A 27473-nucleotide genomic window follows, 5' to 3' on the forward strand; every position below is an offset into this window, starting at 1 on the left:
CGTGAAGTTCGATTTATATCTAAAACTTCTTACAAATTTCTGATCCTGCGGTCAACGTGAATAAGAAGTACCAGTTGATCTGGATGGAAAATGTGCTACTGTAAAGAATTCCATTCCAGGGTACTTTTCCATTGAAATAAATTGTCTACCACTTATTATTTACGTATATCTTATATCTTCGGATATATTTGCGATCTAAACCGTATTATCTTCTCAGCACGTACAGTTTTTCCAAGTTTATTCTAGCACTTCCACAACCATCAAAAAGGACGTCGGTGACCACAGTGTCGTCAGCTTCATCTGCTTGGTGTATGTTTCATGCATTTTTGACAATTTTATATTCATTGAGATTGATTTCTTAAAACTAAATTTCAGAAGCTTTACATTACTGCAAAATCACGACTTGATTTTAATTTGTGACTTAATCTACATATATGCAGCTAACAGTTCAATTATGTATGCGTTTAGCGAAGAAAATATGCTTTGTTGTTTAAAAAAATATCGACTTTTTAAAATAGAGGCACCAATATTGTTTAAATATTAATGTTAAAACTGATATTGTTTAAAAAAATATCGACATTTTTAAAATAGAGGGACTAAACGCTTCTCTAGCTACAACATATTTTTTGAAAGAAATTGTGCAATCTATGTAAAATTAGGTCAATTATAGGTAAAATATTCTGAAAGTATAATTTCAATTCCAGTTCCGGGACAATATCAGCAAAAATCATATTCTCCATCAGAGATACAGATAGAAATCACATCTAATTGAGGAATAAATTCTAAATTTAAGCCTAAAAACCGGTTGGGTACGCCTATTAAATTCTTTCCACGTTTCATCAATATGGAATATTGTTGGAATTATCAACATACATACAAACACTCTTGTCTCGGTGTGGCCTGTGAAGTAACACTTTTCATTGGTACCTGACTTCAAATTTTCTCTTCCCCCTTTCTGACCACTCTATGACACCTCTTGTATCTTCTTTACCACTCTTCCCCATTCACTGCACCGTCACTACCGCCATCATCATTGTGAAATATTGCGAGGCATCATGGACATTAGACACTTCGATTATGTCGACATTATTAGCAGGTTTTTGTAACGAAGCGACTAGTCTATCATAAAAAATAATAATAACCTAAGAAGCAACGGTTCCATCTTGCTCAAATTTTTTATGTTAGCTTGTTTTTTTTTATCCGTTCTCGAGTGTATATCAATATATTTACTAGCCAAGGACTACTTGCTTATTTTTGAATGGAGCTTTTGTTGAATGGGGTACAAGATTAATTCTTTTTCTGCTTACAAGATTTGCAAATATTAGGATATATTTTGATAAAATAAAATGCCCGATTTGAGCTCGCAGTACGACTCCCAAAATTGAGGTCGTAAAACGAACGACGCCCAGAATTATCTCAACTTAATTTTAGAACTAATTGGACAGGCGGAATGTAGTGTTATCACATCTTCGCATGTTCATGTATAAATGACCCAGAGTAAATGTAACGCTATTTTCATTCCTCTGACTTGTAATTGAAAACATACACTTATTTTCTTACTAGGCTACGGCATGCGTTGCTAGAATTTTTTGTTTCCAAATAGAACGAGTGCAAAAAATGGATACAAAAAGAATGTAGAAAAATTAATAAATAGTAACGTGCCTCTTTGCATCCCAAGGTCATAATTTAACCATTCCATCTTTTATAAAAACGGCGAAAAAAAACACACAACGTTTACATGATAGTTTTGGTTATAAGCGAATTTTTACTAAATACGCCATGATCTGAGCCTGTTTTATTGTTTGTCTCAGTGAACACATCTATGCTAAAATCAAGCTAGAGCAAATAGGTTACCTCTCTTAGTGACACCTGTGATATAAAAAACCTACATCACAGCTCGCATTCTCTGACAAAAGTCCTGATTTATCTCGAAGCATTGACAAAATCAAAGTAGGTTTTATCTAGTTAATTTTTTACGAAATAAAAATGATTTGTAAACAATATTTTGGGTAAAAAATTTTCTCGCAGCTTGAGTAATTGTTTAAAACTCTTATTTGATACTATTTGAATTCCAGGAGCCAAGATGAATGCTGAACTGAGTACGGAACTCAAAGAGGAGAATAGGTCTGCTCTCAATAGGTCTGTTCTTCTCAAAGCGTCTCAAAACAGTATAATATGAAATTTTGAAGTAGATGTTGCCATTTAAATTGCATTCGTAATTCATGTTACATTTTGTTGAAATTTCATTACATTTTCAAAATATTCTTGATACTTCTTATGCTTGCTCTAGGTACAGAAATATTTTCAGTTTTACATTTGGCTCAGTAACCTTTTTCCATTACCAAGTTAACCACAGGCTACTCTTTTTTCTTCTTGAGCTCACCGGTGGTCTTGGTCCTATAACAGCATCGTCTCACCAGAGCAATTATTATTTTTATGTCCAAATAGAGACACGCGATTGAGATCACAATCAAGGACAGCCAGACGTCGACGTTGTAGATCTGGTACCTGCGGAATGAGACCGATGCGAAATTTATAAAGTTTGAAATGTTTTTGCACAATTTGCGTTGAATAGAACACTTTATTCAAATGAAATGCCTCTCTATTTTATAACACTTCTCTTTAACTTCACTTCTTGTTGTTTGTCTGCTACAAATCTTTTAATCAATATTTAACAGACTCCTAATTATCCAATCGATCTGAAATTTTGCCATGCACTTGCGTAAAGTCGGGGACAATGCTTGAATCAATTGACAGAAAAATTAACTTTGAAAACTTTAAATTCATTTTTAGTGTTAAACAAATTTAAAATAAATTTTTAAGTTTTGAAAATAAAATTAGAAATTCATTGTATATATGAAACATCGGAGACATTGGCCTCTTTAGAAGAGTTGTCTTTAAAAAGTAATTTTCAAACGCATATTATTCTATCTGATATGCACTAAGGCAATTAACGTAGAGAAAGTGGATATCTGAGTGTACAAATAAATTGAGGAATGACGTATAAGATGGAACGATGATCATTTCGATCATACATAAAGGATGGAAAACATAATAAGAGGGACGAATTCGATCACATTGCTGAGAGTAAATTTTGACGTCTCAATATAAATGTTTGTGAATAAGATTGAACAACCAAGTGGGAATAAGTCAAGCTCAAGCTGTTAAATTAAAATGAATAGAAAGAATTAATTTCATTGCCAGACTGTATATGTAGCGGGCGTAAACAGTCGAATACGAAGCACTCACCATGCCATTCCCTTGACAGGGGACTGCAGATGTGGCGCCCCCTTGTGGCGGATGGCGTACTCGGTCCAGTAAACCACAACATCTCGGGGAGACATCGGCTGGTCCCGCATCAGTTGCGAGCGATGATTGACAGTCTTCTGATATCTTAGGGAAGCATTCAGCGTTACTTTGTTGACAAGCATTCAGTGTTGACGTTACTATGTCGTGTAATTCAGCACATAACACAAACATTTTTTGTTAATTATGCTAAGAAAATGGCTAACATGGAATCCCAAGAAAATTTTACGCTAAATCCAATATCCGATTGTTTCATCCAACAACGCATATGACTACAAGTCCAATAAGACGATTACTAACATAGTCGTAAACTCGGACCCTTCAATCAAAGCCAAGGGTTTAAGAGTAGATAATAAATTAATTATCTCCTCACTGGTTAACAGGACATTAGTGGCGACTCACTTCAGGTCGGTCAACATTTTGTGTATTGTATGATTTAGCAAATCCTCCGTAAGATCGTCCCATTCGATGGTCTCGGCAATGCCATCGGCTGTAGACTTGATCATGTTACTGCCTTGGTCGGCGAACACAGGGAAGCCGAGGATGGGAACAACGTGGTAAATAGCCTCCAGCGTGCTGAACAGCCCGCCGTGGGTGATGAACAAATGCACCTTGGGGTGACCTGCGATGACGACAAACTTGTTATATTTAATGAATAGGGCAGATAATGAGTACCTTGATATAGGCTGCAGTTGTTGCAGATTGTAAAAATATTTATCTGTTCATAAAAAAGAAGCCCTGAATTATGTAGAAAGGAAGAAATATTGGGCTTATCATCTACTGCTGAGAGTGATGTACATTGTGAAAATGAGAAATATGATTTTTCATTTTTGAATAAAAAGCAGGCTACATATTCAAAAAGCTAGAAGGTGGAATAAAAATAATAGCTCCTAAGTTTACTAGAAAGTGATTGGCAAACTGTAATTTAAAAAATTTTTCGTAATTAATAACGCGGTGTCTCGCAACGAATCAGGGATATGAACAAATCAATATTTCAAATTACGTGGTTTCATATTTTTGTGAATAAAAACACGTTTTTGCATCATCTATGAGTCACCAAAACTAACATTTGAGGGCGGTGTATAGCAAATTTTATGATTATATATGATGGTTTCAACATCACTAAAGAAGGATTGTTATAGGAACAGTTTTCGATGAACATATTCTTCCCTTAGTATCGAGTTATTAATCCAAGAATGTTAAAAAGTGATGAATTACCTGATTGGTTGACTAGAAATGTGAATGATTTCTTATAAAACATATATCAAAAAGCATCGAGTACATTCTTACGTATGCATTCAAGGATCAATATCGTACGAGTGACATCGAGTGATATGTTACCACGTTCATGAAATTCACCAAACGATGTGAATTCCAGTATATTGAGTGCTAAGCATTCTTTCATCAAATATTATTCTCTTGGAGTGTGGATACAAATTCTGTGCATTTCAAAAATGCCGCAAAGTTGCAAATTTTTTTTTTTTCAGGGAACGTTTGACAACCGAATTACATATTTTTTCTAGGCTATTCATTGCCATTGAAATTCTTGTATATGCCATGCCGGACAATGTCTTAAGGGGGGAGGCATACCCTCCAGAAAAACTTCCACATTTACTAACAGACTTTCTGAAACTTCACACATATATGTAAAACCCGAACACAAGAACATTTTGTTCGTATGATTTTTTCGGAAAAATTAATAGAAAACGAGAAATTCATAGAAAACGGACAAAAATGGGGTAATGTAGAAATCTAGTTCCTCCTAGGGTTTTCAAGCTACATTATTGAGACGCATATCATTCGATGCGTAGAGACCATACCAATCGAGTAACAAAGCCCAATTTTTTATTTTCGCCTTAGTTATTTTTTTAAACGCATTTTTCCGTTTTCTTCTCATTTTCTTCAAATTTTCCCCCCTTCCCCCCATTTTTAATCCAAACTATGCGCAAATCTAAAAAAGGGCTTCGTTACTCGATAGGTATGGTCTTTTCGAATCGAATGGTATATGTCTCATCGCAGTAGCTTTAAAACTCTAGGAGGAGATGGGTGTTCCATAACAATAACTGTGAATGTTCAGGAGAGCGCGACAAAGTCCCGCCCGCATCGCAATAGGCACTCAATTTAGCAAGGATACGAAACTAAACGTTTCTGGAGCTTGATTCCTCTCAAGGATGGTGGGAGCGACTACATGCGCACCTCCTTATACAGCGCCAGGCGGGTTAGTGAGCTGCACCTCAAGCATACTCTGTATTTATAGTGCTGGCAGCGAATTAGTTCCAATCTAATTTGTTAAAGAACTCCCCCGCCCACCCCCCTTTCATGATCTGTCGTGAAAGCATAAATCAACGTGCAGAGATGGCAATGGTACCGTTGGGTAGGGCAGAATGTCAGCTTTAAGATAAGACTAAACACTGGAAAAGCCAAATCCGAAAATTTTAGGGTATGCCCCCCCCCTTAAGAGTCCCCCACACCCAGGATATCCTGCTGCGGGAGCCACTTGGCCAGCTTGACGTTGGGGGGCAGGCCTGGCATCGACGCCTCGTCCCATTTCCATATCACGCGTTGGGGAAGAGTCGAGAAAACCTTCACAAACACCTCACGGAAACTAAAGACATCGTCTTGGTTAGTTAACATGAAATAAAGATAGAATGTCATTTATTTTGAACGAAATTATTAGGGAAAAATCTGTAGAGATGCAACACATCCTACCCTTATTGAAACAAATTGAGGCTTTAATTTGCCAATTGTGATTACGGTTAATTCTAACCAACATCATACTCATATTAGTTTTACAGGCTCTATTTCGTCTAGCATTTTTTTCCTCTTCAGAAGTCTAATGAAACAATAAAAATTATCTTACATGCTGAGAAGGAGCGAACTAAAACGAGTTATAATGAAACAAGTGACAGAAGCTAATGAAAGTTGACTTAGAATGACGCATTCGTTGAAAAAAGTCTGTAATGAGAAAATTTTCACCAATCAGACTAGTGTTAAGAATATACGTAGTATGATATGATTTGCAATTTAAAATGCACTCAGCTCTTTTTTCCAAAGACGTTCGGCCGTTTAACCGTCTCTAATCATCTCAGACGCGCACTTACTTCTCAGGCATGTCCTTCGGCTTCACAATGGATCCCAGGCTGAAGTAAATGGTGCCCGCGTCACCTGAGCCTTCAATCCACGATGCAAGATCCTGAGCGTATAAAAAATCAGAGATGAATTCAGCCCAAATGCTTTTATTTTCAATTTAATTATCTCAAAGGTATAAAAAATTGAAGACAAAAATCCCTTTACACTCTGGCATCTTTCACATTATTTTCACAACATTTTCACACAATATTTGTGGCACAAGTTTCAACAAAATTATTAATAAATTGATATTTCTTGATGCCTAATTATTGATATTTATACTCGATATAGAATGTTTTGTGATTTCATCAATTATTTGGGGGATTTTCCGGAAAATTGTAGATTTTCTAATATTGCTCTATCTTTGATACCTAATTGGTATCTGCTTGGTGTGCGCCATGCCCTGATAAACCCACGTCCCGCATGTTGCGGCTCACCTCCGGCAGCGGCTGGGCGGGCCGGCAGTTGAGGCCCCCCGCGTGGATCACGGCCGGCACGTAGGGCCGCACTGGCGTCTCCAGGGCCTGCACGCTGGGATTGTTGAAAGAACACGAGGGATTGTTGAAAGAAGAAGTTCCTCCAACCTTTAAATTTTTAACTGGCACAGAACGCTTAAATTCGTGTTTAACATAGGTAGGAAGTTTTAAAAACCCATGTAATGGGAAAGCAAGCAATGTAGGTTGTGAACTCTACATGCACGAATCTCTTCGGGAGTGTACCACAAAAGTGAGAGTTGAATACGAAAATTATCGTATCATTCTCTAATCTACATCTAGTATGGAAAAAAATATAATTTGAGAATCATAACTAAATTTCAAGTCTGCACTGATTGCCGTCATTGACACTTACTTGTTGATGAAAATGAATGCAGATTTTGCAGCGATGTCATGAATAGATCGCATGTCGCGCGGGCACAGACCAGCATCTTTGCATGCTTTTTCAACACTGATTAGGAAACAACACCATCTTAATGAGATTTCTTATGTTTTTTTTTTGCTTCAATTTATCATTGCGGGTACTTGTAATTTTTACAAAGAGCTTTAGCATGAAGATTACTGACACCGTTCAGGCATACTATCAACTTTGAAAAATATAATATCAAGAATGAAATTAGTGCTCGTTTGTTACTCTTGTTGTTTCAAAGGAAATCTTCCACAAATATTTCGATCTTTTAAGACGAGAGCGCAGAAAATGGCATTGCAGACAACTGAATTACTACGTCCCTTATGTAATACTGACTGCTTCTCACAAAATTCCTGACTTCAAAATGCACTAGTTCCCCGCAGTCATCGCGACCAGCGATTGACCTTGCTTTAGCCCCAAATAAGTTTTTATTTTATAACGTAAAAATTGCCTCAATTTACTTCATTTCGGCTCTCCAGAAACTACCACTAGGAGCTTAACGTACATACGGTAGAGAACCTTAAGTCCATAAAAGCGAAAATCATGTCGTCATCAGTTTGCAGCTGCCCAGCGGAACTACTTTAAAAATTGAATTGGCTGAAAAAAATAAAACTTTGTTAAATAAAAAATCATCTTTTTCGTATAGCGAATGAGCTGTCGGCACCCACCTTGGATGGTAATAGAAATTGATGAGGGCGCAGCTGAAGAGATTGGCAAGGGTATTAAGGATGCGTTGTGTGAACGTCATAGGATACTTCATGGGCAGTCCTATCACGGGTACGAAAGAAGGAAAATCTACATTTCCCACGATGTCATGGAAGTATGTGAAGAGTGCGTTCGGGTTCATGATTATCACTGGAACCTGCGAATTGACAAAACTCAAAAAACTGAATGTGAATGAATTAAGTATGAATTCCTCACACTAACTACTAGTTAAAAAATTCAACAGAGGAAAGTTGTAATTACCTCGTGGTGGGATAAACCCCCACCTGCCAATGGACCTGAAAAATATATGTACAAACCACAAATATAACAATCTTTTTCACAAATACACTAATTTTCATTGTTAGTTCTAGCACAGGTCGCGCATCCGGCATCACTGATATTCTAGCCACATTGCATCATGATATTTATTTATTTGATTTAGTTTAAATGGCAAAATAGTCTCAGCTCGAGTCAAGCTGAAGTGTAAGCGGAATTCCTTGGTATGGTAAGTGCCGTCATCGCTTTATGTGCTCTATCAGCCTTCACGTCTAGTCATCTCAGCTGGACCAAAATCAAAGTCATCAACAAAGAAAATACTGGCTGTTGAAATTGCAGCCTACTGTGGAATATCATGCTGCACGAACTGAAAAGAAATACAATCACTTCATTCATTTTATCTTGAGGGGAGGCTGTCTTATCTTGACGGGTGGCTGTTTTAAATTCCTCAATATTCTGTTTCAAATTCCTCAATTCCTGTTTTAAATTCCTCGGAATCTCAATACAAGCATGATCTAGACTTATATCAAAGCCCAAAGTCGATGGCTATACTAGATGACAACTATAATCAAGACCATTCATTGTTGGCAGTTGTTTATTCACCAATTTTCATAGATTTTATTAAATTTCATGTTCATAGACTGGAATAAGAAGAATATCACCAATACTGTGTGTCTTTCCAATTATAAATATTCAGTCCGAATCTGAGAATAACAAATATAAAATGGGGCAAAATAATTATCTCTGATCTGAAAATTTCACCAATGCTATAGACATAACTTAACCCACGCTTACCTCAATGCCATCCAAAAGCCCAAAGAAGCAGTCATTGACAAAGCTGCCGATGAATACCAGGTCGTATTCTTCGATTTTAATATCGTGCACTTTCTTAATCGACAACGCTTCTGCACACATTCCGGGCATCTTATTCATCATGCTAATGCCCACCCACCAACCGCGATTCTCGAATGTGTTCGGGATGAGAGGGCTCATGTCAAACTCGATGTCTATTTCGGTGACGTTGTTGTGCCTGATCATCGGCATCGATGTCAGCGACGTTATCTGAAAAATTCACAGTTTTAGTGCATATTAATACTTTTTAGAAAAAATGGAAATTGACTTCATCGGTGCAAGTTTGTGAATTCTATTTCAGACGATATCGGATGCGAAATAATGGTGTTAAGATAGACGCGTTCCAGCTCACTCTGTCCCACGCGTTCGTGTCCTGAGCAATCTATTTATGAGCTTCGGATACTCGCCAGTTGATCTTTATCTTTGTTGTTTGGGAGACGAGAACGGCAGATATTGGTAAGCTAAAAAACTTCATTTGTCATTGTCATGATAATTTGTTTGTATTGAGCATGAAAAAGGTGTCAATAGGTTAGGTTATTCGTGATACGTGAGTTAAGTAATTTATTAGGGTTGGTGATAGTTGATGAGCACAAGTTAGTCTCTAGGTTTAGGGGATACAAGAATGATGACATCCTGCACCTCCAGGAGTCGTGAAATAAACTCTTCTTTCGCAGACTAAATCTTTTGTTTACTTAGTTTGCGCTTAGCTTCCGCTTTACTGAATGAAACAGAATTTTCACAAGAACCTTACGAACCTCGTTTCCAGTAAATTCAGGATAGCACGATTACCAGAAATCTCTCCTGTTCTGAATTGACAATCGCGACATCATGGCAATGCATTATCTAGGTGGGATATGCAGCAACGGGTATTTTCATTCCAGTTTTCAATAACTAACCCTATATAAAAGGGTTAGTTATTGAAACCTAAATAGCAGTTTAACATTCAGAGACGAGCTTGGGACGTTTCACAAGTGAAAGTTATGTATGCCAATGAAGAGTTATTTGATAAATTGGTGGGAACTTCTTGCTCACGGCCACGGCCTGAGATCCGACTGAATGTGAAATAATTGCACGTCAAAAATGTTTTCTGAGGGAGTTAGGGAGGGTACAATTAAATCAATAAAAAGCAATATTTATGGAAACACGATTGTAACCACCCCCTGAGTGGAATGGCACAAAGTAGGCAGATCAGTTTATTATTTTAAGATAGAATGCACTATTATGTTTATGAAATTTGTGATCGTGAAGCCAAATAAGTTTCCGGTATGCTTTTCTTTTGGGAGTTAGCTTAGTACAATGCACTGTCAAGTGTCAACGTCATGTTTGCTCTGGTAATACTTATTACTTATTGCACTGGTAATACTCCTAATTATATTTAATAAGACTCACTTGATGTCCATGGTCGGCGAGGGTCTTGATGATCTCGCCAAAAAATTGCCAGTGGCTTTTGCCTGAAAGCGGCGCGATGACGAGGATCTTGCTGCCATGACTGGACATGCTGCCGCTCACTAGCAGCAGCAGCGCAACCAACTGTACCTTACTAACCGGCATCTGTACTAAGCCAATTATTTACCGTGGAACTAGAGGTGCTATTCGAATCTACGAGTAAAATGCCTCTCCTTCAGTAAAAAAATAGCTGACAGGCTATTTTTTTACGGGAAACAATCAAATGGCGTTGCTATTTTGCTGAGCAGTTCGAACGATCTCTCGTGACGCAGTTCTGTATTTGCTTTGTGAATACAAACGGTGATCAAATATTCGCCGTTCTCGGTTAATATTTCCTTTGTGTGCATGAACTATCATTTGTAATCGAAATTAATTCCTAATTATAATTTCATTGAAGTTTTATCAAGAAATCGAACACATGATGCTACAGTTACGCTGGGATCAATTTATCTTATTCACTTGAAGGCTAGTGGCAATGAGAGTAAGATCGTAAATTGACTAGGGGGTTGATATGAAAAAAATAATAATAATAATATTATCACTTATGAAATTCCGTCGGCCACCTCTATCTTCAGTTTACAAAATCAAGAGAATATATCAGTATTACCGATTTTGGGAATTAAAATTACAGATCAAATTTCGTTGAAGCAACATCGACCAAAAATCAACCTAGCATGATTACAGGCAGATATATATTTTATGGATTATTCAGATGTGAAATCCAATATTCAAAGTTACATAGCAATTTAACTCAAATTTTACAAATTCTAGCAAAACGTGAAGATTACCTCGCCTGCTTACATGAAACTTATCCTTATACCCCTACCATTAATTAAGGCGCCTGTCCACGTTTCGGTAATTTGGACAACCTCGCAAAAAAATTCTTAATCTGATTTCGATTTATTATTTCAGTTCAGGCCGATTTCACTCCTTGCGATTAACAGAGTTTCAGACTTGCTTGGTTGTCAAAAAATGAGGTATAATAATAATGCAATGTCAACTTTGATTCATCAATTTTGTTGGGTCGTCGAATCTCAACCATTCAGCATCGCTTGCAATGGTGAGTTCGATCAGAATTTTCTCCAACATAGTTGCTGGTTTCAAACCCTCAACTTCCAGCTCCTGTTCAAGAATGTTCAAAGATCTGAAAGTTTTATTCATGAAATATTTTCGAAATTTCATCATTCACATAAGATCGATGTTTGCCAATGATTTTAACTTCGGTTTTGAAAACTGGTAGAAAGGTGAACCAGACGACTTCTTATTTATATGCGATGGTTTAAAACTTTTAAATTCAGTTCTGGGTTGTGCGCTTCAGAATAAGTCGATCTTCTTTTCCTTCTGCAATAGAGTAGTTCATCTGCTTAATTAGATTGGCTATTTTATTAGAGAAGCCGAGCATCACGAATGAAGTTACAGCCTCCAGACTACTTTCGCATCCAACTCATGCTCTCGCCAAGAATATTGTTACATTCAGGTGACACATCAATTTTGTTGGGTCGTCGAATCTCAACCATTCAGCATCGCTTGCAATTGTGAGTTCGATCAGAATTTTCTCCAACATAGTTGCTGGTTTCAAACCCTCAACTTCCAGCTCCTGTTCAAGAATGTTCAAAGATCTGAAAGTTTTATTCATGAAATATTTTCGAAATTTCATCATTCACATAAGATCGATGTTTGGCAATGATTTTAACTTCGGTTTTGAAAACTGGTAGAAAGGTGAACCAGACGACTTCTTATTTATATGCGATGGTTTCAAACTTTTAAATTCAGTTCTGGGTTGTGCGCTTCAGAATAAGTCGATCTTCTTTTGCTTCTGCAATAGAGTGGTTCATCTGCTTAATTAGATTGGCTATTTTATTAGAGAAGCCGAGCATCACGAATGAAGTTACAGCCTCCAGACTACTTTCGCATCCAACTCATGCTCTCGCCAAGAATATTGTTACATTCAGGTGACACATAGAAATTTCAAAGTTAAATTTCGTATTGGGTGCTTCCGACGTCACATTTAGAATCTTCGTATAGTTTGTATAACGCAAATGGTCTATTTTTTTATTTTTATTAATTTTTTATATTAACTTGTGTACCAGTATCGTCATCCGGATTGTTTACTCCTCTAATAGTGATCGTTTGAAATTTATAATTTAACTTGCTTGCAGAGAATACTTATTAACTGTACGGTGAATTGTCTTCCTATTATATTAGCTATCAAATTAATAATGGAAGTTACTGCTCAGAAATGCAATCTTTTCCAAAATAATTTCAAGGCATGCTGGACAATTTTACCACCACGACATTTCCAAAAATCTTGAAAATTTAAAACGATTCCTTGGAGAACATCATTTGTTCATTTAACGCTCAATTGTTTGAGTTATACGTTTAAATTAAACTTGTAGTTACCTCGACAATGTCATAGATTCCCAACGTCAATTTCATATTTTTTCTAACAAGATTTCTTCCATAGACTTTTGTGCAAGAAGTGGACACTGAAGCCTGCAATTATAATAATTTGATTACTCACTAAATTGGTGATCCTGTATTGGCAAATTCATTACTTTCAACTATTTACCTAGCTAACACTTGACCTAAACACTTGATACTTGACACTGGCAACACGAAATCTGCCGAAGGTAAACTGTTGAGCCGGCAGGAAATTTTAAAGTAGAGGTTGTACTGCTTAGGTATTATTTGGTCTTAACGCACTATTTGCATATAATGTCCTTATTATATAATAGCAAGACAAGCTATCATTTTGGCTCACATTAACTAACATTATTTTCGATCGATTTCACTAAAGTGAAAAGTAAAATCACCTTTTCTTAGCTCAACGTAAGACCATGCAATGCCGGTGCACTGCGTGTGTGTTTTATGGAAGGAAAGAGACTGGCTGTTCTTTACTGAAGATGGTCATTATCAGAGATAATGGCAAGGTCTAATCAGATAACATGCGTTATCAAAAGGGAATATAAAGCTATATACATGTTTACGGTTGTTTCCTTGATCGACCTGAACGAAGGTATTACTTGAAAGCAAGCAAGCGCACCATGCATTGTATGCATAGGAATGCTAATTAGAAAAATAATTATTACTAACACTATCAAATATGAATGCATATGCTCCCGGTGTACTATATACAAATAATAACATACATTTTCCTGATTCGCTTCAAACACACATTGAACTTTTAAGAAGAAATACATGAGGCAAAAATTCGAGCAAGTAAATTCTTTCCCATTCAAAATTGCAGTTTAACCTTGGCCGCAACAATGTCTCACTGATTTGAATTTTTCTAATTTTATATAAAAATATGAACATACGACAACATTTGTCCAGCGATGGTGTTGCCAAAAATGTATGTCGGAACTTTCAGGCAAACCTGTCCCTAACTTTACTATGTATGAAAATTAATGACATTTTTACTATTGAAGGCAATGGCTGATAGGTATAACCCTGAAACTGTCCAAGCTAGGACGGTTTGGAAATGAAAATGTACTAGAATCAACATCAAATGAAGATAAAAGTCTGTGGGCGAAGTTCAATTTATATCTATTCTTCTTACAAATTTCTGAATATTTCTGCGGTACACGTGAATAAGCAGTACCAGTTGATCTGAATGGAATTACTACCGTCAAGAATTAAATTTAAGGGGTATTTTTCCATTAAAATAAATTGTCTACCATATATGATATACTGCATATCTGCATATATCTTCGGATATATTTACGATCTAAACCGTATTATCTGCTCAGCAGGTACAGTTTTTCCAAGTTTATTCTACCACTTCCACTACAATCAAATAGGACGTCGGTGACCACACTGCCGTCAGTTTCAACTGCCTGGTGTATTTTCATGCATTTTTGAGAATTTTATATTCATTGAGATTGATTTCTTAAAACTAAATTTCAGAAGTTGTCTATTACTGTGAAATCATGGCTTGACTTTAATTAGTGACTTAATTTACATATATGCAGTTAACAGTTCAATTAATTAGCTAAGAAAATTTGCTTTGTTGTTTGTACGAGAAAAATCTACTTCTAAAAGATGGAGGCGCTAAACGCTTTTATATGTACAAAATATTGTCTGAGAGAAATTGAGTAATCTATGTAAAATTAGTTCAGTTATAGGTAAAATATTCTGAAAAGATAATTCCAGTTCCGGGAGAATGTGAGCAAAATTCATATACACGATCAGAGACAAAGATGGAAATGACATCTAATTGAGAAATCACATCTTACTTTAACCTTAATAACCGTTTGCATGCGCCTACAAAATTTTTCCAACGTTTCGTCAATATGAAAGATTGTTTAAAATATCATCATAAGAACACACTTGTCCCGGTGTGGCCTGTGAAGTAACACTTTTCACTGGTACCTGCATTCCAATTCTCTCTTTCCCCTTTCAGCTCACTCAACACCTCATGCATATGCGTTTCCACTCTTCCCTATAGTGGCACTGCACCGTCAATACCATCATCATCATTATGAAATATTGCGATTTGCGAGGCACAAGGAACACTGGATACCAGTGTTGCCGACTCTTTCCTCGGCAAGAATACCAAATTGCCTAGCTCAAAATACCAGAAATATATCACAAATTTTATTGTTAAAAACTTACTAATACCTCCAAATTTGATGAAACTAGTCGGCAGAAACGTTAGTTAGAAAAAGAAAAGTAATATTTTATCTTTTTTACTGTTCATATATCTGGTTTGACGAATAATTAACCAAATTGAACACGTTATATTTTCCCCCTGTTCGAAATATTTTGACACTTTTCTTTTCCTGTGTTAGATTACATTGACACTTGTTCCCCTTTTTATCACTGTGTGGCACTTCTTCCCATTCACTCAAGATGAGCAAGACACGGAAACAGGTCATCTTCCTCTTGCTTATTTTTGAACATGCTTGCATATTGCATTTATCTTACATTTCGGGGGTCATTACTTGTTGCGGCTGAGCAAATACGTAACTTTTGGGCCGAAGAACGGACTCCAGTACCTTGGTTGAAATTCTGTTTTGTTGCATATTTTTTCACGTAGGTAACTTGTGAAAACACTCGCTCCACGAATGCATTGGAGACTGGTAAAAGTAGACAAGTGATGCAGCAGTCAGCCAGTTCTATGAATGGATGATGATATTCAAGATCAGTGAAATATTGAATAGCACCCCAGAATTCAAGTGACACTAATAAGTGACACTCTAGAATTCAAAACCACCAAACAGAAACGGTGGAGCTTGCGTCGCAGAGATCGTTTCGACAACCTTACTCACCATAGGCCATATCATCACTGATCAGTAATCAATCAAGAGTTATTACTCTCGTGCTTATACTGCAGTAAGCACTTTTGTTGAATCTTAACAAATAGATTGGGGTTATTTTATCAAGCGATAATCTCGCGGATTCAAAAATGGTGGGAAAACTCTAGTCGCGCCGCTCTGAAGGTAATCGATATAATCCATGCCTACGCTGGGGGGAAGTTCAAATTTCAGAGGTGGAACTTAGTGCAGTAAATTTGCAGTAAGTCAAAAAAGACCAGAAAATACCAGATTTAGGCACAAATACCAGATTTAAAATATTCATACCAGACACCATCAGAAAATACCTGATTTGTGAAATCTGGTATAGAAATATACCGGTTGGCAACGCTGCTGGATATTTCGATTATGCAAATATATATGGCAGGTTTTTGAAGCGAAGCGGCAAGCCGATCATAAAAAATAATGTATTGGAATAATAACCTACCGCGAGCCAATTCAGCCAAGATTGTTGGCAAGAGGAAGTTTTCTGGATTATTCAAAACGAGCCACCGAACCACCTGTTGCATCTTGCTCAAAGTTTAATGTATATGAAAAGTTTGATGTATATGTTGGCTTGTTTCTTTTAGCATCTCTTCTCAAGTGTATTAATATATTTACTAGCAAAGGACTGCTTACTTCTTTTTGAAGGGAGGTTTGGTTAAATTGAGTTCAAGATGAATTCTTCTTCTGCTTCCACGATCTGCGAAAAATTAGGAACTATTTTGATAAAATAAAATGTCCAATTTGAGCTCGTGGTACGACTTCCAAAATTGAGCTCGTAAAACGACTCACAAATTGATGTCAACTTAATTTTTGAACTAATTAAACAGACGTGGTATAGTGTTGTCACATCTTCGCATTTTCTTGTACAAATGTCCCAAGAAAATTTAACGCTATATTCAGTCCTCTACCTTGTAATTAACACACACACTTCTTTTTTTACTACGTAACGGCAGGCGCTCCTAACATTTTTTCGTTCCCAAGTAAAATAAACGAGTATGAAAAGTGGATAGTCTTAAAATGCTTAGCACCTTACGGACCAGGCAACAAGTCCAGCAGCTATCTCAATCAGTCGAGTTATAACATAGCATAGTGATGTCAGCGCTGAAGTGTAGGCCTGATGTGGCCTGTCGCCGATTCTTTTCTTTTTCGTGCCTTGTTCACAGATCTAAACTCGTGTCATTTGACAGGATCTTTTCATGACTGACGATAGTTTGAAATAGCTACTCGACTTCCACCGGGTTCCATAAGGAGCTAGGCATTTCAAATCTGAACATATATTTTTCCATAGCTTTATCTCTGTCTCTTATACACATCTAGATGTGTATAAGAGACAGNGCGCTGCAACTAGGCGATAATCTTACAACGATTGCATGATCGCTTGGGCTATAAGTGAATTTTTAATAAATACGCGATGATCTGAGCTTATTTTATTGTGGCTGTCTCAGTGAATGCATCTATGCTAGAATTAAGCTAGAGCAAGTAGGTAAATTCTCCGACGTACTTCTCTTAGTGACACCTGTGCTATAAAAACCTATATCACAGCTCGCATTCTCAGACAGAAGTCCTGATTCAGTATCGATCCATTGAAGGAAGCATTGAATCATTGCCAAAATCAAAGAAAATTTTATTTAGTAATTTTTTACAATATAAATGCCTTGTATACAATATTCTCATGAAAAAATGTATACTTTGTATACAATATTCTCAGTAAAATCACTTCAAATGAGCACTCGAAGCTTGATTAATTGCGTAAAACCCTTATTTTATATTTGGATTCCAAGAGCCCACGTACTTTAAGGCTGAACTGAGTACGGAACTCAAAAAGGAGAATCGGTCTGCCCTCAATAGGTCTGCTCTTCTAAAAATGTCTCAAAACTATGAAATTTTAAAGTAGATATCATTTAAATTGGATTCGTAACTCATGTTACATTCTGTTGAAATTTCATTAGATTTTCAAAATAGTCTTGACACTTTTTATAAGGCTTGCTCTAGGTATAGAAGTTTCTTGAGCTATACATTTGGTTTAGTGACCCCTATATATTACCCAAGTTCAGCACAGGCTACTCTTTTTTCTTCTTGAGCTCACCGGTGGTCTTGGTCCTATAACAGCATCGTCTCACCACAGCAATTATTATTTTCATGTCCAAATAGAGACACGCGATTGAGAACACAATCAAGGACAGCCAGACGTCGACGTTGTAGATTTGGTACCTGCGGCATAAGATCACTGTGAAATTTATCAAGTTTGAAATGGTTTTGCACGATTAGTGGCTAATGGAACGCTTCATCAAAAAGGAAGTGCCTCCCTATTATCTGATATGCACTAAGTCTACGGAGACAACGTGGATATCAGAGTGCACCAATAAATTAAGGAATGACGTAAAAGATGAAATGATGATCATTTCGACACATAAAAGATGGAAAGCATAATAAGGGGGACCAATTCAATCACATTGCTGAGAGTGAATAATGAAAGCGAAAAATTTAATCCATATTCAGTCCTGAACTAAAATTTTAATATCTCAATATTGTTGCTTGTGAATAAGATTGAACAACCAAGTGGGAATAAGTCAAGCTCAAGCTGTTAAATTAAAATGAATAGAAGGAATTAATTTCGTTGCTAGACTGTATATGTAGCGGGCGTAAACAGTCTAATATGAAGCACTCACCAAGCCATTCCCTTGACAGGGGACTGCAGATGTGGCGCCCCCTTGTGGCGGATGGCGTACTCGGTCCAGTAAACCACAACATCTCGGGGAGACATCGGCTGGTCCCGCATCAGTTGCGAGCGATGATTGACAGTCTTCTGATATCTTAAGGAAGCATTCAGCGTTACTTTGTTGACAAACATTCAATTTTGACGTTACTATGTCGTGTAATTCATCACATAACACAAATATTATTTGTTAATTATGCGAAGAAAATGGCTAACGTGGAATACGAAGAAAATTTTCCGGTGAAACCAATATCTGATCTTTTCATACAATAACGTATATGAATACTAGTCCAATAAGACGGTTACTAATATAGTCGTAAACTCAGACCCTTTAATCAAAGCCAAGGGTTTGAGAGTCGATAAGAAATTAATTATTTTCCCACTGGTTAATTCGACAGCCCACTCACTTCAGGTCGGTCAACATTTTTTGTACGGTATTATTTAGCAACTCCTCCGTAAGATCGTCCCATTCGATGGTCTCGGCAATGCCATCGGCTGTAGACTTGATCATGTTACTGCCTTGGTCGGCGAACACAGGGAAGCCGAGGATGGGGACAGCGTGGTAAATAGCCTCCAGGGTGCTGAACAGCCCACCGTGGGTGATGAACAAATGCACCTTGGGGTGACCTGCAATGACGACAAACCTGCTATGCTCAACTAATAGGGCAGACTGTGAGTACCAAAATATAGGCTGCAATTGTTGCTGAATGTTAGAAAATTTATTTGGTCAAACAGCAAAAGCCTTGAACTATGTAGAAAAGAAAAAATATTGGGTTTACCATGTACTGCAGGGAGTGTTGTAGATTGCGAAAATGAGAAATATGATTTTCCGTTTGTGAATAAAAAAGCAAGCTACATATTCAAAAAGCTATAAGGTGGAATAAAAATTAGGTATAGCTTAGAAGTATACTAGAAAATGTTTGACAAACTGTGATCTCGACAATTTTTCGTAATTAATTACGCGGTATCCTTCAACGACTCAGAGAGGTGAACAAATTATGATTTCAAATTGCGTGATTTCATATTTTTGTGGATAACAACACGTTTTCGCAGTATCTAAAAGGCACGAAAACTAACATTTGAGGGAGGTATTCAAAAACTATAGTCAATTTTAAGATTATGATGGTTCCAACTTCACTAAAGGAGTGTAATAGGGACAACCTGCGATAAACATATCCCTCCCTTTAACAAGTTAATAAGTCAAGAATGTTAACTAATGATGAATTAGCTGTTTGGTTGAATAGTAATTTGAATGCCTTCCTCTAAAACATATATCAAAGAGCATCGAGTATATTCCTAAATATTCAATCAAGTTAATTCCGTACCAGTGACATCAAGTGAGATGTTATCCTGTTCATGAAATTCACCAGACAACGTAAAGGCCAGTATATTGAATGCTAAGCATTATTTCATCAACTATTATTATCCCGGAGTGTGGATACAAAACCTTTGCACTTCGAAAATGCCGCTAAGTTGGGAAATTTTCCAGGGAACGTTTGACAACCGAATTACATATTTATTATTGACTATCCATTGCTTGTGAACTTCTAGTATAGGCCAGACCACGTCTTAAGAGTCCCACGCACCCAGGATATCCTGCTGCGGGAGCCACTTGGCCAGCTTGACGTTGGGGGGCAGGCCTGGCATCGACGCCTCGTCCCATTTCCATATCACGCGTTGGGGAAGAGTTGCGAAAACCTTCACAAACACCTCACGGAAACTAAAGACATCGTCTTGGTTAGTTAACATGAAATAAAGACTGAATTTAATTTTTTAACGTTATTATTCTGCGGCAATAAATCTGTAAAGATGCGGCATGTCCTACACTTAGTGGAACAAATTGAGGCTTTAATTTTTCGGTTGTGATTAGGGTTGAATCTATTTGCATCATACTCGTATTAGTTTTACAGGCTGAATTACTTCTGGTATTTTTCCTCTTCTGAAGTCTAATGAAATAATAACATGGTCAGAAAGAGTGAACTAAAACGAGATCAAATAAAACAAGAGACAGTAGGAAATGAAAGTTGAATTAGAATGACGCATAGGTTGTAAAAAAGTTTGCAATGAGATCATTTTCACCAACCAGACCAGCTTTAACAGATAAACGTTAGTCTGATAAAATTTGCAATTTAATAGCTTATTAGCTCTTATTTCCAAAGACGTCTCGGCCGTTTAACCGTCTCTAATCATCTCAGACGCGCACTTACTTCTCAGGCATGTCCTTCGGCTTTACAATGGATCCCAGACTGAAGTAAATAGTGCCCGCGTCGCCCGAGCCTTCAATCCACGATGCAAGATCCTGAGAATACATATTAAGGGCTGCAGGCTGAACTAATAGGTCATTCAGGCTAAATGCTTTTATTTTCAATTTATTCATCTCAAACAACAAAGAATAGATTTGAAAACGACGAAATCCTTTGACACTATGCAACATGAACACTTGATGAACAGCGTTCCTTGACGAACTATGATCAGAGGAGAATATAATATCATGTAATCGACTATAATTCACCTGGGGAGCAGTTACTGGTTTGAGGTAGGCATATCATTGTTATTGCAGCCAATAAATATCCATAATTTAATGCATTGATACAGTATGTTAAATTGAGCGCTAGCAGTAACCATCCATGACCATTTGTGGGGAAGAAAAGTTTTTTTCCGAAGCATTTCACAGGAAAATAATCAGAAGAAATGGAAGCTACTCTGGCATCTTTCACAACATTTTCACAAAATATTTACTGGCTCAAGTTTCAACAAAATTATTTAAAAATTTATGTTTCCTGATGCCTTATTGTTGTTTATACTCTATATAGCATGTTTTGTGATTTCATCAGTTTTTTTAGGATTTTCCATAAAATTGAAAACATTTCAAATTTGCTCTATCTTTGACACTTAATTGATATATACTCGGTGTGCGCCATGCCCTGATAAACCCACGTCCCGCATGTTGCGGCTCACCTCCGGCAGCGGCTGGGCGGGCCGGCAGTTGAGGCCCCCCGCGTGGATCACGGCCGGCACGTAGGGCCGCACTGGCGTCTCCAGGGCCTGCACGCTGGGGGTGAACATAGGAATAGTTCAAATAAGAGATTAACTCTACCTTTAAATGTTTTTCTTTAACTGGCACAGAACGCGTGAATTCGTGTTTAACTTGGGAAGAAATTAACCTATTTGTGCATTGATTACTCTAAATATATAAAATGTTTTTTGTTGGAACAATACTAAAGAAGAAGAATTCTACCGACGAATAAGCTTTGCAAGTCAAAAAAATTTCAGGTGAAGGTGAAGGTCTTCATAGAAGAGGAGTCTTTAAAACTCATATAATAGGAAAAAAGCAATATGGGTTGTGAACACTGCATGCACGAATCTCTTCGGAAGTGTATTACAAAAGTGAGAGTCGAATACGAAAATTATCGCTTCATATCGCTTCATTCCTTATTTTCAATTAAAAAATAAATTATAATTTGAAAATCATAACAAAATTTCATGTCTCAGCACTGTTTGCCGTCATTGGCGCTTACTTGTTGATGAAAACGAATGCAGATTTTGCTGCGATGTCTTGAATAGATCTCATGTCGCGCGGGCACAGACCAGCATCTTTGCATGCTTTTTCGATACTGATAAGGAAACAACGCCATGTTAGTGAATTTTCTTAGGTTTTTTCTAACCTAAATTTTTATTTGATGGCGCTTTTGAGGGGGCCGTTACGGTAAAAAAATTTATTTACGGATGGAGCGTTATGAAACTTGGTACACATATGTAAAACAGAAATCGATGACTTTATTGTTCGTGTGAATTTAAAAAACAAATTAAAGAAAATGTGAAATTAATAGCAAATGGCAAAAAGGGGGTACTCTAAATAAGTTAATAACGTTTGCAAATCACATACTACAATGTCAAGACACATACCATTCAATTTGTAACAACATTACCTAGCGGCTCTAGAGCCCCGATTTGCGATTTTTCTCATCGTTTCTCTTTTATGTGCGTTTATTTTTTTATTTTTCCACGTTTACCGCCTCCCCCCCACTCCCACTTCCCCATATATATGTCAAACCATGCACAAATTCGAAAAAATATAACTTGAGGTCACGGACGGACGGACAGACGGACGGACAGACAGACAGACGGACATGGCGAGCACAATAGTGCATTTTTCCCATAAATGAGAAAATGCGCTAAAAAGAGCACCTATAGTCGCTAGGTATGGTCTTTACAAATCGAATTGTGCGTTGTTCATTGCTGTAGCTCGAATACTGTAGGAGTTATTACGTTTTTAAGAAGGCGTTTTTGTATTTTTAAATTTTCAAAGGGAGCTAAATAAAGTAAAATTTTTTGGAAAAAAGAATATGCCAAAAAATTCTTGATATTGTAGCCCATTGCCAATTACTTGCATTTAGTGTCCAAGCACGTGTCTCTAGACTTATTCATGTCCAGTTTAACGTGAATAATGAGCTATAAATGGGACTTTTGATAATTATATACTGTATATACATAAATATTCATTTCATATAAAAGTTTAAAACTGCACTTCACAAAAATTATTACATGTACATGCATGATGGTAGATTCGTTGAACGCGTCTTGTTTGTAGCTTACACAAATTCGAAAAAATATAACTTGAGGTCACGGACGGACGGACAGACGGACGGACAGACAGACAGACGGACATGGCGAGCACAATAGTGCATTTTTCCCATAAATGAGAAAATGCGCTAAAAAGAGCACCTATAGTCGCTAGGTATGGTCTTTACAAATCGAATTGTGCGTTGTTCATTGCTGTAGCTCGAATACTGTAGGAGTTATTACGTTTTTAAGAAGGCGTTTTTGTATTTTTAAATTTTCAAAGGGAGCTAAATAAAGTAAAATTTTTTGGAAAAAAGAATATGCCAAAAAATTCTTGATATTGTAGCCCATTGCCAATTACTTGCATTTAGTGTCCAAGCACGTGTCTCTAGACTTATTCATGTCCAGTTTAACGTGAATAATGAGCTATAAATGGGACTTTTGATAATTATATACTGTATATACATAAATATTCATTGTATATAAAAGATTAAAACTGCACTTCACAAAAATTATTACATGTACATGCATGATGGTAGATTCGTTGAACGCGTCTTGTTTGTAGCTTATAAACGAGTGCACACATTTTGCAATTAACGCAAATAATGATCCATAAATACCATTTTTCAAATAAAAATTTGTAAATATTGTTATAAAATGGTCATTTTATAAAAGTTCAAAACAGCTGTACGCAAAAATTATTGTATGTATCATGCATGGCTGTAGCTTTGTTGAACGCGTCTTGTTTGTAGCTTTCAAACGAGTGCAAACACTGCAATTAACAAGAATAGTGATCAATAAATACAGATTTAATTTAAATAATACTCTGTACAAATTGGTAAATAATGTTCATTTTATATATTTTTGAGATTGTTATAGGCAAAAACTAGAGCATGCACAGACATGCGGTTTGCTGCGTTTGACGCGCTTCTTCAGCCGCTACAAAATGAGCTAAGACAACGGAGAAGCCAACATTTTCGATTTATGACCATAGCGGTCCCCATAATTTTTGCAAAGAGCTTTAGCATGATGATTACGGACACCGTTCATGCATACTATCAACTTTGAAACGTATAAAATAGAGAATCAAATTAATACTGATTTATTATTTTGTTTTTTAAAAATAAATCTTTCACAAATAATTCGATCTTTTAGCACGAGAGCCCAGAAAATGGCATTGCCGTCAACTGACTTATAACGTTCTTTACGTATTACTAACCCCTTCTTATTCGGGATTTCAAAATGCATTACTCTAATTCTCCAGTCAGCAGGACCAGCAATTAACCTTGCCTCAGTCCCAAGTAAGTTTTAGTTGTTATAACGTAAAAATTGTCCAAAATTACTTCATTTCGGCACTCCAGAAACTATCTCTATGAGTATAACGTACCGACTTAAGCGGACCTCTATTCCATATAAGTGAGAATTAAGTCTTCATCAGTTTACAGCTGACCAAGGGAACTACTTTAAACACTGAATGTTGAGAAAATGAAATCTTTGGTAAATAAAAAAAAAATCATTTTTTCGTATAGGGAATGGGCTGTCGGGACCCACCTTGGATGGTAATAGAATTTGGTGAGTGCGTAGCTGAAGAGATTGGCTAGGGTATTCAGGAGGCGTTGTGTGAACGTCATAGGATGCTTCATGGGTAATGTCATCATGGGTACGAAAGAAGGAAAATCTACATTTCCCACGATGTCATGAAAGGTCGTGACGAGTGTGTTCGGGCTCATGCTTATTACTGGAACCTGCAAATGGACGAAACTCAAAACAATGCATGTTGACTTAGAAAAGGAAATTTGACTTCCTCACACTAACTACTTGTTAAATTGATGCAGCAGAAGATAAATTTAATCACCTCGTGGTGGGATAAATCCCTAGATGCCAATTGACCTTCAAAAAAGTCTAAATCGCAAAAATAGTAATCCTCAATCCTCCTACCTCAATTCAAGTATGATCTAGACTTGTAGCCAAATCCAAGATGGAGTCTTAACTAAATGACAACTATAATCGAGACCATTCATTTATGGCAGTTGTTCATTCGCCAATTTTCTTGAAATATTAGTAAATTTCATGTTCATAGACTGGAATAAGAAAAATGTTACCAATAGTTCGTGGTTTTCCGATGAAAAATACTCAGTCCGAATCGAAGTATAACAAATATGAAATTGGGTAAAATTAATCTCTCTAATCTCAAAATTTTTGCCAATGCTATTGACATATAACCTAAGCCCACGCTTACCTCTGTGTTATCCAAAAGTCCAAAGAAACAGTCATTGACGAAGAGGCTGATGAATACCAGGTCGTATTCTTCGATTTTAATATCGCGCACATTTTTCCTCGACAACGCTTCTGTACACATTCCGGGCACCTTAGCCATCATGCTAAAGCCCGCCCACCAACCACGATTCTCGAATGTGTTCGGGATGAGAGGGCTCATATCAAACTCGATGTCTATTTCGGTGACGTTGTTGTGACTGATCATCGGCATCGATGTCAGCGACGTTATCTGAAAAATTCACAGTTTTAGTGCATATTAATACTTTTTAGCAAAAATGTAAGTTGACTTCATCGCTGCAGGGTTTTGAATTTTATTTCAGACGAGACCGGTTATGAAGTATTGATGTTAGGGATAGACGCGTTCTAGCTATGTCAGTCTGTACCACACGTTGGTGTCATGAGCAACCCATTTATGAGCTTCGGATACTCGCCAGTTGATCTTTATCTTTGTTGTTTGGGAGATGTGAATGACCTATATTGGTAAGCTAAAAAAGTTCCTCTTGTTTCATTTGTTATTCCAGTTCCATTTGTTATTGACATGATAATTTTTTTGTAGTGGCCATGAATAAGTTGTCAATAAGTTAGGTTATTCGTGATAAGTGAGTTGAGTAATTTATTAGGGTTGGTGATAGTTGTTGAGCACAAGTTTTCTCTAGGTTTAGGGGATTCAAGAAGGATAGCATCCTGCACCTCCAGGAGTCGTGAAATAAAGTCTTCTTTCGCAGACTAAATCTTTTGTTTACTTAGTTTGGGCTTAGCTTGCGCTTTATTGAATGAAACAGAATTTTCACAAGAACCTTACGAACCTCGTTTTTGCTAGATGCAGAATAGCAAGCTCATTAACCCGACCACTCTCACGTTCTGAATTAACAATCGCAACATCATGACAATGCATTTATCTGGATTGGACATACAACAACGGTTATTTAATTACAGTTTTCAACAATCAACCCCATAAAAGAGTGTTTATTATTAAAAAATAAATAACAGTATCACATTCAGCGAAGACCTTGGGCCGCTTCACAAGAGAAAGCTATGTATGCCTTTGAAAGAGTTGGATCATTCATAAAAATTTACGTGCACGTATTCCTATCAAGTCAGCATTACAGAAAAAATTATTTTCATATCAGTTCATTAATGAATTGGTGTGAACTTTCTGGTCGCAGCCAGAGACCCGACTATGTGAAATCATTGCACGTGTGGCCACAAAACGTTTTCTTAGGTAGCAAGGGAGGAAACAAGAAGCAATATATATGGAAGCCCGATTTTAACCACCCATGGAGTGGAATGACTTGAAGTAGGTAGTTCAATTTATTATTTCAAGATAGATTGTACTATAATTTTAAGTTAAGTTGTACCTATAATTAAGTTGTACCTATAAGTAAGTTTGTGTACCTGATATCAAATAAGTTTCCGGTATGCTGTTCTTTGGGGATTTGGCTTTGTACAATGCACATGTTTAGTGTCAACGTCATGCTTACGCTGGTAATACTTATGATCCTAATTACATTTTATAATACTCACTTGGTGTCCATGGTCAGCGAGGGTCTTGATAATCTCGCCAAAAAATTGCCAGTGGCTCTTGCCTGCTAGCGGCGCGATGACGAGGATCTTGCTACCGTGACTGTACATGCCGCAGCTCAGCAGCAGCAGCAGCGCCACCAACTGTACCTTACTAACCTGCATCTGTGCTAAGCTTATTATTTACCGTGGAACTAAAGGAGCTATTCGAATCTACGAGTAAAATGCAAATCGGCCTCCGCACTCTGGATTCGAAAGTAAACATTAAATATAATAAAATTTATAATACGCGCTTCTATCTGAATAAAAAAATAGCTGACAAGCTATGTTGTTTACCGGAAACAATCACACAGCGTTGCTATTTTGCTGAACAGTTCGAACGATCTGTCTTGACGAGAGATTGACTGTATTTGCTTACTGTATACAAACGGTGATCAAATGTTCGCCGTTCTCGGCAAGTAATTGTTCGTGCGCATGAA

General features: G+C 37.0%; 2 protein-coding genes across 4 annotated transcripts in view; both read right to left on the reverse strand.

The window, feature by feature from the left end:
- LOC108679904 (UDP-glucosyltransferase 2-like) overlaps positions 1 to 13485 on the reverse strand; it is a 36977-nt gene extending 23492 nt beyond the window's left edge. The window contains exon 1 of the mRNA XM_018168643.2: positions 13431 to 13485. The gene's annotated coding sequence lies outside the window, so the exon portion shown is untranslated. The remainder of the gene's footprint in view (positions 1 to 13430) is intronic.
- Positions 1 to 27466, reverse strand: LOC108679910 (UDP-glucosyltransferase 2). 3 transcript variants are annotated; one of them, XM_018168650.2, is made up of 10 exons: positions 26998 to 27465; positions 25436 to 25702; positions 24748 to 24941; positions 22152 to 22247; positions 21592 to 21685; positions 20841 to 20932; positions 20220 to 20353; positions 19041 to 19260; positions 18587 to 18730; positions 1 to 2508 (listed from the first exon to the last, which is right to left on the reverse strand). In XM_018168650.2, exons 1-10 carry the CDS (start codon positions 27157 to 27159, stop codon positions 2358 to 2360), a joined length of 1554 nt encoding a protein of 517 aa, XP_018024139.1. In that variant the 5' UTR covers positions 27160 to 27465; the 3' UTR covers positions 1 to 2357. The 3 variants fall into 3 exon arrangements, with proteins under 3 accessions (XP_018024139.1, XP_047740826.1, XP_018024140.1); XM_047884870.1 differs by lacking the exons at positions 18587 to 18730; positions 19041 to 19260; positions 20220 to 20353; ... (4 more) ...; positions 25436 to 25702; positions 26998 to 27465 and adding exons at positions 3250 to 3393; positions 3709 to 3928; positions 5778 to 5911; ... (4 more) ...; positions 9115 to 9381; positions 10561 to 11911; XM_018168651.2 differs by lacking the exon at positions 1 to 2508 and adding an exon at positions 17563 to 18128 and having other exon boundaries at positions 26998 to 27466.
- Positions 27467 to 27473: the final 7 nt, after the last annotated feature.

Source organism: Hyalella azteca, unplaced genomic scaffold (assembly GCF_000764305.2).
Source record: "Hyalella azteca isolate HAZT.00-mixed unplaced genomic scaffold, Hazt_2.0.2 contig16377, whole genome shotgun sequence".
Lineage (NCBI taxonomy): Eukaryota > Metazoa > Arthropoda > Malacostraca > Amphipoda > Hyalellidae > Hyalella > Hyalella azteca.